This window comes from Camelus ferus, chromosome 6 (genome assembly GCF_009834535.1).
Source record: "Camelus ferus isolate YT-003-E chromosome 6, BCGSAC_Cfer_1.0, whole genome shotgun sequence".
Lineage (NCBI taxonomy): Eukaryota > Metazoa > Chordata > Mammalia > Artiodactyla > Camelidae > Camelus > Camelus ferus.
In genome coordinates, this window is record NC_045701.1 from 8,539,480 (window position 1) to 8,552,969 (window position 13,490).

A 13,490-nucleotide genomic window follows, 5' to 3' on the forward strand; every position below is an offset into this window, starting at 1 on the left:
ACAGCGCACACTAGAGTCTGCCAGCTGCCATCATTCCAGAGGCGAGAAGGTGCCCATAGCCCTGGAGACTGCCATATGGAGCAGCTCCCCGTGACTCTCCAGTTGCCAGCAGGTCTGCCTGGACGCAGAGCACTTGAGTGCAACCACCAAAGGGTTTCCACAGAAAGGTAAGAGGAATTAAATTTTCGCTTCACACTAAATGACTCAAATTTAAAAATCATCTACCACAGTGTTTTGGCAGTTTTATTCTTTTTATTGCAAATTTCTGGTAAAGGAAAGAACAGGGAAGCTGATTCTCATTTCAACTTTGGTGATAAGAGTACGCTGTCGACTGGGGGGCTCACAATACGTGAGTCACCCTACGGGGGTGGCACCTCTAACACATGCTGCTGCCTGTGTCCCCTCCTGGAGGTTCAGACGTCCCCTCCTGGAGGTTCTGACTTTGCTGGACCAGGGGGTAGCCCCGGCGGCGGCGGCAGCTTTTTGCACTTCCCGGGTGATTGCAACTTGCAGCCAGGGTGGAGGACCCGCCGGAGCTCCGACGTGGGGTTGGCAGCATCGGAAGCGTCTCAGCGGTTCAGCAGGCAGCCAGCATGACCCGCTCCCGTCACCCTGGACCCGAGCCCAGCCGGTGTCCTCCTCCCAGGTGTGACAGGTGCCGACTCTCCCTCCTCAGAGGCCCCAGAGGAGAGAGACGCTGGAGGGGCCGTGAGTCTCTGAGCTGTGGTTTGTGCTTAAACGTGGAGAACTGTGCTAAACACGGTTCCTCTATCACGAAAAGAAACTCACTTTCTGATTGCTAAGGAGCATTCACCTCTTTGTTTTTTCATTAAGTGGGAACAGTCTTCCTATATAAAGATGCAAAGACTCGTGACAAAATAAGGAAATATGTGTTGGGTGACGGGTTCCTTATATGACTTCTCAGGTCCAAATTAAAAAACATTTTTTTGTCAAGCCAGTGAGGGTAAACGCTTATGTACTTCAGCAGCACAATTCACATGGGTAAACAGTAACAGCCAGTCAGGGATTTCATGTACGATTTATCCTGAAATAAAAAATGCCTTAATTTTCCTGAGTCCTTGGCAGACAAAAAAAAATGTTTTTAAAATTTTCAAAGTATTTGTGTTTTCTTTTTCCCTGGGCACCCTCACAGTCTAGAACGGTGTGTCTCACTGTCAGCTTTTACATACATAGGTGAACACTCAGCACTGGTGCCAATTTTCAATGACTAATCAAATATGGAGATTAAAAATAAAACACCCATCATCTATGAAGTTGCTCAAAATGACAGTTTCTTGACGTTATTATAAATGCAGTTATCAGTCTGAGTCCCTGGACAATACAAAAGTATGAATTTCTATTCCGTTAATAATAGTGAATGGTTAATGCCTTAAGTGTGATAAAAGTCTTAGAACATTTAAAAAATACATAGGATCCGATTTTTACATCATAATTCTGATGTGTCATCATGCCTTCTATTTTGTCTGTAAACCTTTTACAGGGTACAGTGCATTGACTGGTAAAACCAAGGCACAAGGATACAGTTACAATAAGTGTATATAAATCTTAGCACTTTGTAGCAATTTTGGAAAAATTTAGAGAGGAGCTCCAAAAGCCTGAAAAATTCTCACATCCTATTATGATGAATTGAAAGTGTAATAAACAGGCTATTAACCACAATTCCATTACTGAATATATGGCTGTCACTGTACAGGCTGTGGATAATTGAAAAAAGTTGTTCATATTAAAACCTGTTACAACTAGGTGGTCGATGTAGATATTGTGCCTTGTGTGATTTAGATAACTGTATTAAGTTTCCATTTTAATTTGTAATCTACATGGCAGTTATCAACTTTTAAACTATTTTCACTGCATACACGGTGGGGTTTTTTTCCCCCTAAATGTTAAATCCCGTCCCCCTACAAAAGACAGATTTACAAGAAGATAACCAATATAAGAAATGCACAGACAACAATAATAAAATCCAACTATGGACTCAACTCAAAGGTTGAATTCTAGTCTATCAGGGCATTCTCTTAATTTAGGGTGAGGAGCGACACGCTCCTGTGACAACTCATTAGTTTCTTAATGTAAAAAAATCACCATGACATTTTTCAAAATAGTAAAGTCTTAGAGCATCAAGCACTGAAGGAAAATTGTTTTAAGTCTTTTCATTCATAAAATGAAGGGGATAAAAGCCTTTCAAAACCCAGGGCAAGGAAGATGTTCCATTGAATTTAGATAAGTGGAATAAAGTGGTAAAAATTGTACTTAATACTTTTAAAGAGTGTTTTCAAGACTCAAGGTAAACATTGAGACTCACGAAAACACATTTCTTGGCACATGCATGCCATGAACGGAACAATCCTGAATGCAGCGACAGCCTGGCTACAGGAGGTATCCAGCTCCAGCCCCACGGGCACAACCACTTTTGAGGTACGTGTCCCAGGTCCCTTCACATGGGAGCTTCTGGCTTCTGCATCTGTTGGATTTGCTTCTGTAACTGGTCCTTGTCCAGCTTCATCTTAGCTTCGAGAACTTGCCTGAGGGATCCTATGCTTTCATAGATGGCTGTAAACCCTTTAAGAAGAGATAAATTTCACAAGAGTTATTTTTTTTTTAAAAATGCTGTATCAAATCCCGTAGCATATAGTAATCGTTGATTTGGGCAAAAGCTGTCAATAGACACTAACACTAATGGATTAAAAGTTTAATGGGAAACAGGAGAGTTACATGGTTTCATAGTATCTCCCTACAGATATAAAGGGAAAGAGGACATACTACAGTGGAAAAATCTGACAGACACAACTTTAACCAAGAGATCAAAGCTAACGTCACCAACTGTGGGAAAAACCAGCATCATATACCCCCTGATAAGATACCCCGGGAAGGACAGATTGGTTCTGTGGCACATCTGTCCAAAATGCACAACCGGAATCTAATTAAGAGGAAGAAAAAGAGACCCAGACTGTAGGACATCCCACAAAATACTGGCCCGTGTTCTTTAATGATGTCCGCATCACTGCAGAACTGATTCAGATTCAAAAAGACTAAATAAAGAAACATGACAACGAAATACGATGTGTGACTCTGGATTAGAACCTGGACTGAGGAAGGTTTGCTGGGAAGGAAACAATGGGCAAATTTGAAAATTGATTACTGAAAGATGTTTCATCGGTATTACTTTGTACTATAGTTCTTTAAGAGAATGTCCTTGTTCTTAGGGTATATAAATTGAAATAATAAAAAGGAAAAAGCATCCTGACTTCTGCAACTTACTCCCAAATGACTCAGGAAAAAAATTATATTCATACACAACACAACACATACACACACACAGAGCAGATTTCCAAAATGTTAACAATTGGTGACTCTAAGTGAAACATATGTAGGGTTTTTGGACTAGACTTACAGTTTTTCTAAATTTGAAATTATTTCAAAATAAAAAGCTAAAAATAGGAAAAATTCCCCATCAAAAGGTCACTTCATGTTTTTCTATATTCCTATTGGTTTTTAAAATAAATGCCAAAGAGACCTCATCTTCATCAGTAAATTTAGAATTTTCTCAGAAAATTTTCTTTATATAACAGTTCATGAAAAAAGAGGTATAAAAATTACTTATTAAAAATAATGTTCTAAAAAATAAAAATAATGTTCTTACTGAATGGAAAGATACACCATACTGTCAAATAAAAGGGTAGGTTATAGATCCGTACGTATTCCACGAGCTTGCATTTGAAAAAGCATATATATATATAATATAATATATAATATGTGTATATATATAATATATATATCCTATATGTATAGAAAGATACACACAAAAATGACGTCTAGGTGATAGAAGGTTTTTTTTTTTAACATTTTGTGCTTTATAATTCTCCATTAAGAAGTGTATTATTTTTATAAATATTTTGAATTTTAAAAGGCTCATATGTATTTCTTATTAGGTACTAAATATTAACAATCTTAGTAAGAAGCTGTATAGCTGATAATAAACCTACTCAGGAAATGATGCAAAGTTAACCATCGATGAAATATTCAAATGCCCTATTTGGATACTACAAAAGACCGAGAAAGAAAATTCATTTTTATCTTCACAAGTTCTCCAACTTATAAATATAATTGAGGCTTCTCCTTAAGTAAAATAGTTTTTGCTGGTCACAACAAAATCATTCTTGGGATAGCTAGCTACCTACTTTTGTTTCCACGTGGCCAAAATATAACATTTCCATGAAGAAAATTCACAGAATCACAGAATTTAAAGGGGTTAGGAGATCATTTAGTCCCCCTTTCCACACTACCAGACTGTCTTCTCTTTCCTAATCATGATCAACCAGCCTCCACTTGAATACTTCAGTAAAGGGCTTGGCAGGGGGAGGGGGTTACAGTACCTCCATTAAAAATAAATAAACAAATAAACCTAATTCCCCCCCCGCAAAAAAAAAAGAGCTCTTGGGCTCACAAACCACCAGTGTCTTTCTAAGACCATTCACTGTTGATGCTTCTGCTTCATACTGGGTTAAAATCTGCCTTCAAGTAACTTCCTGTTACCGGTCCCATTTCTGTATTCCTGGGCTCAGAGTGTAAATCCAATCCCTTCTTTATCTGACAGCACTTCAGAACCTGAAATCAACTCTGATGTTTTCAAACAAGTGTGAATGCATGGGCCCCATGGACTTCTGAGTAGAGAAGAATCATTCACTGCCGCGGTGGGACACTGCCAGCAGTGAAAAATGAGCCTTCAGAGGCCCCTCAAAGATAGGCGCTTATTCCTGAGATGTGCTGACCTTGGCTAGGACCAGAGGACTCTGCAGATAGCATTAAAGAGAAAGCACATCAGTTGAAAGCTAAGCGGCTTTAGTTCAGTCTGCCTGTCTCTTGAGGTGTATCCATTTTCGTGTACTTGGAGCTGAAACTTTTTTTTTTTTTACTAAAGTTTAGTTGATTTACAATGTTGTGTTAGTCTCTGGTGTACAGCATAGTGAGTCAGTTACACATACGTATACGGATTCTTTTTCACATTGTTTTTCATTATAGGTTATTATAAGCTATTGAATACAGTTCTCTGTGCGACACAGCAGGATTCTGCTGTTTACCTTGCCTGTATAGAGTAGTCTGTATCTGCTAATCCCTGAAACAGAATTTTAGCTCAATACAGCACAGTCACTTAGAAAATCACCTCAGGGCATTTCACCAGCCAGGCTCGCAGGCAGCTGCAGGGGGATACTAATTAACTGGCTTATTCAATGAAACAGGAAATGAACCACGAGCACTGCGCCCTTGCTGGCCTACCCGCGTCAACCTCCGCTTTCAAATCCTTCATGTCCTCGTTCAGCTGTAGCTCCAGCTTGCTGATGCGCCCGTGCACCTTGTCTTCTTCCTGCTTTGCCCTCTGCCCCTCCACGTTCTTCTTTTGACTCTCTTCTATTTTGTCCAGTCTGGCTGACATCTGGCTGAGCTTCTTCTCCATGTCCCTTTCGCTGGCTCCCTGAGATCCATGATAAGAAAGGCACTTGATTATTCCAAAGAGTCTGTATTGCATTCGCATCAGTCATAGTATCATTTAACAACAATCTGCAGGGAACAGAATCGCAAAGGTTGCTTGTTGCTCACCCCAGCATCCAGCCTCCCCTTGTTCCATAACAGACCCCCAGTGTTCAGCTGGATATAAGGTCACCCAGGATAAAGACTACCTTTTCTATTGTCTCCTGAGTTGGCTGTGGCCATATGATTAAGTTCTGGCCAATGAGATGGAAGTACAAGCATATGCGGCAGCTTCCCAGAAAAGTTAAAAAAATAGCTGAGGCATAGCCTTGCCTTTTTTTTCTTCCTTCTGTTCCTGGAATTCAGATGTAATGGCTGGAGCTCTAGCAGCCATCTTGAACTATGAGCACAGGGGTCACTGTAGGACTGGCAGAGAGTTATGCCAGAAAGATCATGGGCCACTTAGGACTGACAAGCTGCCACAACAGCCCTGCAATCCCTACACCCAGACTATTTTTATGTGAAAGATTAGTAAGCTTCTACCATATTAAAGCCACCATTATTCTGGAGTTCACTGTTAGTTATTAAACCCATCTACATGAAACAATAGTGATCCAGAGATCCAGAAGTCTACAATGTATTATTATGAATCCAAGTAAATCAACCAGTAGATCTGATTAAAAAAATGTGGGGACACAAATATTTGAAATAGGATATTTTCTTTCCTTTCCTCATCACCATGCTTGGTTTTTATGGGCATCTTGGGCCTTAGGCAAGCTTTAGAGGCCAGGACTACAAACACAAAGCTGTAAGTGGGCTACAGCATGACAAAACTCTCTTGCTGTGTTCAGTGCAGAGCCTGCAATTCAACAGCTCGGCACTGAGAGAGAGAGAGCAGAGTCAGAGATGCAATCTGCACCAGTCACTGATGCTCCATCAAAGTCCCAGGGGAGGAAGCAGTGCAAGAAAAGAGAAGGGAAAGGGCGATGGTCAGGCTAGAATACCAAACCAAGAAACATCTGTATCTCAAGCATATATGCAAGGCTTTCTTGATACGGTGTTTGAGCAGTTCTGCTGGAGAGTGGGGTAAAAGGACAAGAAAGATGAAGAAGAAAATGATGGATTCTGTTTATAGGTTACATTCTGACACCTCACACTGGGATTATAGCATGAGGAGGGGCCTGGAGGGAGAAATCCAGTCAACACTTTTTACCAGATCATGAAATTAAAACAAACTAAGATGTATGTTTCTAATTGTTAGTTTTAGTCTTGACTTAGGCTCATCTTAGCTCAAAGTATTGACACTGTCTACTTAGCCTTTGTTAACCAAAACCAGTCAAAGTGTTCCATCTCTAAATGTAGCAAACACAAAGAATCAACACGAACCATGGAGATAGATTCTAAGGCAAGAAACAACTGAACAGCTTAACATAGGTGTGAAATAAATGAATGGTAATTTACTACGTAGTATCCCAGCACGGCAGGTCCCACCGAAGGGCTTTACTCTGTTATTGCTATACCTACACAGTTTTCCTTAACAACCAAGGAAAGCTGATCGATTTTCTGTAAAAGTTCTTTTTCTATCCGTTCTTGTTCCTGTTGCAACCAATTCCGTGCAGATAAAATCTGGTTACTGAGTTCCTCAACTGTACCTTTAAATCTAAAAGAAGAAAGCAAGTTAGAGGTAAAACAATTTTAAAACGACATCAAATAACTTCAGTCTCTATCAAATCCCTCATAAGTGTGTCAGCATTCAGTTCAGCTCACTCAGGATTATATGCTTACCTATTTCTCAGAATTGCATTTAGCACTAACCTGGGAAGGGAAGAGGGAGGGAGAGTATAAGGGAAAAGCACCTGGTCACACTTCCTCCCCGTGCAGAGACGGCAATGTGTGGGCACTGGGGTGTCACACGGTGATGCAGAGCCAGGCCAGGTGCTCATCTTTGCAGTTCAGAGGGTCCAAGTGCTGCTGGCTTAGGGGACACAGTATCCCGACTCCCCCTCCAGGCTCCCCTCCTGCCCTGGGCTTTTCCTCCGAACAGGAGCCTGGTTTCCTTTCTCTCTAATGTTCTCCAAACTGCTCTTGCCCCACACAGATACTTCTTAATTTAAATCAAAGAGAAAATTAAGAGGAAAAAACCCGCAACTCAATCTTCCATTCCTATAGTCCTCTCCCTTCCTAAATACCTTAACATAACATCCCACGCTTGCTGCCCTTTTAAAGTATTTTTATTGTGAAATATAATAAAGGTACAAAAGTATATATATGGCTTAAAATAATATGAACACGCACTGTGGTAGCTGTCCCTAATTATCTGCAGTATCTGCTCTCCTCTTCTTCCCTATTAAGAAACCTTCAAATGTGAACTGGGTCCACGGCTGCCTAGCCAAGACTACCTTTCCCAGCCTCTCTGGCAGCTCGGTGTGGCCATATAACTAAGACGGGCAACGGAACACATGGAGAAGTGATACGTAAACTTCCTGGTCAGCTCGTCAAAAACAAGGCTTCTCAGCTTTACCTGGATGGGAGGCCAAGCCAGCAGCCCCGCCCAACTGGTGAACTCTGCCCACAGCCCCACCTGACCAGGGAGACTGACCACGCAGCGCAGCAGCTTTACTGGATTCATTTATTCTAACAATTTTTGGTGGAGCCTGTAGGGTTTTCTCTATATAAGAGCGTACCATCTGCAAACAGGGATAACTACCTCTTTTTTTTCTGATTTGGAAGACTTTTTATTTTTTTTCATTTCTTTTTCGTTTTGTCTCATTGCTCTGGCTAGGACTTCCAGCACGATGTTGAACAGCAGTGGTGAGAGTGGGCATCCTTGCCTTGTTTCTGATCTTAGAGGAAAAGCTTTCAGAATTTCATCGCTGAGCGTGATACTAGCCATGGGCTTGTCATATATGGCCTTTATTATGTTGGGGTACAGCCCTTTTATACTCAAACTGCTAAGACTTTTACTATAATGTTGAATTTTGTTAAATGCTTTCTTCCGAATCTACTGAGATGATCACATGATTTTTATCCTTCATTCTGTTAATGTGATGCATCACATTGATTGATTTGTGTCCACTGACCCACGCCTGCATCCCAGGGATAAATCCCATTTGATTTGTATGACCCTTTTAATGTGCTGTTGAATTTGGTTTGCTAGCATTCTGTGGAGACTCTTACATCTATGTTCTCAGGGTACTAGCCAGCAATTTTCTTGTAGTGTCTGTATCTGGCTTTGGTATCAGGGTGATGCTGCACTTGTGAAATGAGTTTGGAAGTGTTCCTTTCCCTTCAACTTTTTGGAAGAATTTGAGAATGACTGGCATTAATTCTTCTTTAAATGTCTGTTAGAATTCACCTGTGAAGCCATTTGGTCCTGGTTTTTGATCACTGATTCAATCTCCTTACTCGTTATTGGTGTGTTCAGATTTCCTATTTCTTCATGATTCAGTCTTAGCAGGTTGTTTCCAGGAATTTATCCATTTCTTCTAAGTTATCCAATTTGTTGGCATACAATTACTCATAGTAGTCTCTCACGATCCTCTGTATTCCTGTGGTGTCAGTTGGGGCACCTCTTCAATCATTTATAATTTTATTTATTTGACTCCTCTTTTTGTCTTGGTCAGTGTAGCTAAAGTTTTGTCTATTTAAACTTATGAAATAGTTCTGTTGATTTTTTTCCCCATTGTTTCTATTCTCTATTTAATTGATTTCTGGGCTAATCTTTATTATTTCCTTCTTCCTGCTATTTTTTGGGCTTAGTTCTTTTTCTAATTTCTTGAGTACAAAGTTAGGTTGTTTAGTCCAGATCTTTCTTTTTTCTTAATATAAGTGTTTATCACTGTCAACTTTCCTCATAGAACTGCTTTTGCAGCAAGCATCCCATAAGTTTTGGTATGTTGTGTTTCCATTTTCATTTGTTTCAAGGTTTTTAAAATTTCCCTTTTTATCTCCTCTCACCCATTGCATGTTCAGGAGTGTGTTGTTTAATTTCCATGTATCTGCGAATTTTCCTAATTTACTCCCATTGTTAATTTTTAGTTTTATGCCATTTTGACTTGAAAAGGTACTTAATATGAGTTCAGCCTCTTTAATTTGTTAAGACTTGTTTTGTGGCCTAACATATGATCTAACCTGAGAACGTTCTGGGCGCACTGAAGAGGAACGTGTATGCTGCTGCTGTTGCGTGGAGTGTTCTGTGTATGTCTGTTAGGTCTCCAGTTGGGCAGGGCTGCTGCCCACGCTCTGTCGTATGGCTCCCCATTCAAGCAGGGGTGCTGGCTGGGCATCAACTGGAGCCACTAACTGGGCTCTGTAATTACCACTGGCCAGGTGGGGATGCTGTGCTCCCTGGCAGGGTGGTGCTGCTGGCCGGACTCTGATTTGGGGGAGGATGGGATCAGGCTATGCTCCATGACTGGGCAGGCTGCTGCTTGTGCTTGACTGTTGAGTAAGGTCACCTGGCCAGGATCCCCAGTCAGGCAGGGCCACCAGCTGTACCCTGCAGCTGGGTGGAGCTGGAGGCTGTGCTCTGTGGTCAGGTGGGGTGCCTGTCTGGGCTCCTTAGTCAGGTCAGGTCGCAGGGTATGTTCTGCTTTTGGGAAGAGTTGTCAGATGGGTTCCCAGCTTAGGCAAAGCGGAAGACTCTGCTCAACAATCAGGTGGGCCCGTAGGCTGGGCTCCAAGGCTGCCTGGGGTCACTGTTCAGGCCCCCCAAGAGGTTACAGCTTTTATTTTACATTATTATATTTTGTAGAAGCTCTATTTGTTTATTTGTCAATTCCAACAGATCATTTTTAATATGCTCTATTCCTTAGTCATAATTTCAAAATGTATGTGTGACTACTCATGCATACATATACACACACGAATACTTATTTTATCCAATAATCCCTATATATGCAGTATTTAGAAGTCTGATTCTGTTTATTGTTGCTTCTTCTCATTCTATTATTCATGTGTCTTTCCTTGTGTCGTTCTGCAGTTTTTGATGGTACATTCATGTTCCTCAGAACTCATCTGTCTGTGGGAAGATGTAAAGACTATGTATTTACATTGGCTTCTGCCAGGCATCTCAGACCATTATCAAATCAAGATCATTTGAAGACAAATTATCTACTGTGGTTTTCTTCAAGGTGCTTGAATAATGTGAATTCTAACTCTAAATCCATATAAAGGTTGTGTTGTGGTCCTGAATTTTCAAAGAGTATCTTTTGCCCCTACCCAGAATCAAGACGCAGACACGTAAGTCTCCTTATGATCTCTTTGTGGAATGGTTTTTTCCTAGTTCATCTAACCATGGCCTCACCTACTGGGTCTCCAGTCTGTCCTTATACTTTGCACAGGCACCAGGCTTGGTCCCGTTTCCTCTGTGAACAGCCGCTGTGTCTGGACTTCTAGAGTTTTACATTGTAGGAAATAAAATAAAGATGTTCATGCCTGGTGACTAGTAATATCTCCTAAGGAAATTATTCACAGAAGGAAAAAAAATACTAAGGTGTTGATTTTCTTCCTGTGTGATGAAAGGAAGGGGATAGGAGAGGACTTTCTGTACTTGGCAAGCTTGTAGGAGCTATGAGAAATGGTGACATAACTCAATAACGATATAAATACAGATAATCAGAGGAAAGAGAACATGGTTTTTATAAGAGAATTCCTCTTAAATCAGCCACAAACCCTGAAATGGCATTAAACAGGGAGACAATGAGATATAAGAACCAGGAGAATGATTACTTTAAAATTTCCACAAATCTCTAACAAAGTTCCATATTGAAGTTATCTTTAAAAAAACATAACTCATCTGCAAAACAGAAACAGACTCGCAGACATAGTAAACAATATTATGGTTACGAGGGAAAAGGGGCGGGAAGGGATACATTTAGGAGTTTGAGATATACAAATGTTAGCTACTATATATAAAAATTTAAAAGTTTCTTCTGTATAGCACAGGAACTCTGTACAATATCTTGTAATAAACTTTGTCGGAAAAAAATGTGAAAACGAATACATGGATGTATACGCGTGACTGGGACATTGTGCTGTACACCAGAAATGGACACATTGTAATTGACTGTATTTCAATTAAAAAAAAATATGGAGGAGGGTATAGCTCAGTGGTAGAGCACATGCTTAGCAAACATGAGGTCCTGGGTTCAATCCCCAGTACCGCCACTAAAAATAAATAAATAAGTAAGTAAATAAATAAATAAACCTAACTGCCCCCCCAAATAAATAACATTTTAAAAATATATATTAAGTCAAATACACGCAGACACACATATACATATAGAGTCATATATGGTCGCTTTGGCTCTGCTCTGGCAGGAAAATGCCAAGCTCAGGAAGAGTCACGACAGGGAAAAGTGTATAGTTTTGCGACTGAGCAGAAGAGCAGCAGGTGAGCTTCATGGTGGGCAAGTACAGTTTAAAACACCACTGTGACACAAAGGGAAAGGACAACGCGTTAATTAATTAGTGTCCTAACCAGACAGCTCAGCACCCCAGCAGTGCAGACCTCTCTCACCGACACGGCTGCAACAAGGCCCCCAGCTCATGTCCCCGTCCCTGCCACAGCCCGTTGTGATCCCTCTCCCAGCTGCAATCAAGGCCATTTTAAAAATGACACATAAATCTGGCTGTATCAGCCTGCCTGCCTGACAGTCTCCAATGGCGCTTCTGCTCTAAAGAAAGAGACACAGAGTCCTGAACGTGGTCCACACGTGGGGCCCTGCACGCCGGCCTGCCTCCACTCCGGCCTCGCTCCCCACCCTCACACTCTGCTCGGGCCACCTTGCGGTTCCCTGCCTGTCACGCTCCTCCCACGCCAGGCTACTCCATCTCCTGTGTTCTCATCTCGCTCTTCACCCAGTGAACGCCATTCACTCCGAACGTGGCCTCCTCAAGAAGGCCCCCCCGCAGGCCTCCGTTACTCACTCTCACAGCACCGCTGTTTTAGTGTCTCGGAGCTGCTATGACAGATCACCGCACACTTGGTGGCTTACAACAGCACCTTTATTCCCTGTCAGTTCTGAAGGCCAGAAGTCTGAAATCGGTTTTACTGGGCTGACATTGGGGTGTGAGCAGACGTGGTCCCTTCTTGGAGGCTCTGAGGGGAGAATCGTTCCCTTGTCTTTCTCAGCTTCTAGAGGCCACGTGTCTTCCGTGGCTTGTGGCCCCCACCCCCATCTTCAGAGCACGTCACTCCAATCTCCGCTCCCGTTGTCACATGCCCGTCCCTCTTGACTCTGACCCTCCTGCCCCTCTCTTACAGGGGCCGTAGGGTGACAGCAGGTTTACCCAGATGATACGGTATCATCTCCTCATCGTAAGACCCTTACCTCAGTCACATTTGCAAAATCCCTTTTGCTGTACAATATTCCATAACATATTGACAGAGATTAGGACGTGATATTTGGGGGAACCATTATTCTGTCTCCCACAACTGTGTGCCTTTCCTTCAAAGCACTTAGCACCATTAGTAATAATATGGCAGACACTCGTTGACGTCATTATGTGAGTGACATTCATCGACTCCCCAGACCATCAGCTCCACCAGGATAAGAACAGGGACCGTTTTCCTCCCTGACTGGACCCTCAGCACCCAGGCCAGGTTCAAGAAATACTTACTGAATGAATAGACGGGTTATTATCCAGCCACTAAGAAGAATAATTAGGAAGGTAAAGTGGTAACATACCTATAACGAAACTTTTCCTGTGAACTTCCATTACGGTTTTCGCTTTGTTTGTGCAATTAATCAAAACCAAAAGGAAACAAACAAACAAACAAACAAAAAACTCTGTAGTAAGCTCACAAAGAACTTCACCCGAAACAGATGTTTCTAAACTGACTACTCACTTAGTGTCCAAGAGCTGAAGCTGGTGGTTACTGTCTCTGTGGGACATCTTCAGTTTGGTGCTTTGCTCTGATATTGACAAGTCCACTCTGTTCAAAAGCTGAGAAATCTGGAAAAGAAACTTTGCTTGTCAGTGTCCCGGCAAACCTTTTC

At 41.7% G+C, this 13,490-nt stretch overlaps 1 protein-coding gene across 6 annotated transcripts in view; it reads right to left on the minus strand.

Moving 5' to 3' along the window:
* Positions 1-232: 232 nt before the first annotated feature.
* Positions 233-13,490, minus strand: part of FAM81A (family with sequence similarity 81 member A) — a 105,375-nt gene continuing 92,117 nt past the window's right edge. For all 6 annotated transcript variants that reach the window (XM_032481070.1, XM_032481072.1, XM_032481068.1 and 3 more), the window contains 4 exons: positions 13,340-13,446; positions 7,012-7,147; positions 5,296-5,491; positions 233-2,580 (listed from right to left, as the gene is read on the minus strand). In XM_032481070.1, coding sequence (XP_032336961.1) covers positions 2,456-2,580; positions 5,296-5,491; positions 7,012-7,147; positions 13,340-13,446 — 564 coding nt within the window. In that variant the 3' untranslated portion in view covers positions 233-2,455. The remainder of the gene's footprint in view (positions 2,581-5,295; positions 5,492-7,011; positions 7,148-13,339; positions 13,447-13,490) is intronic.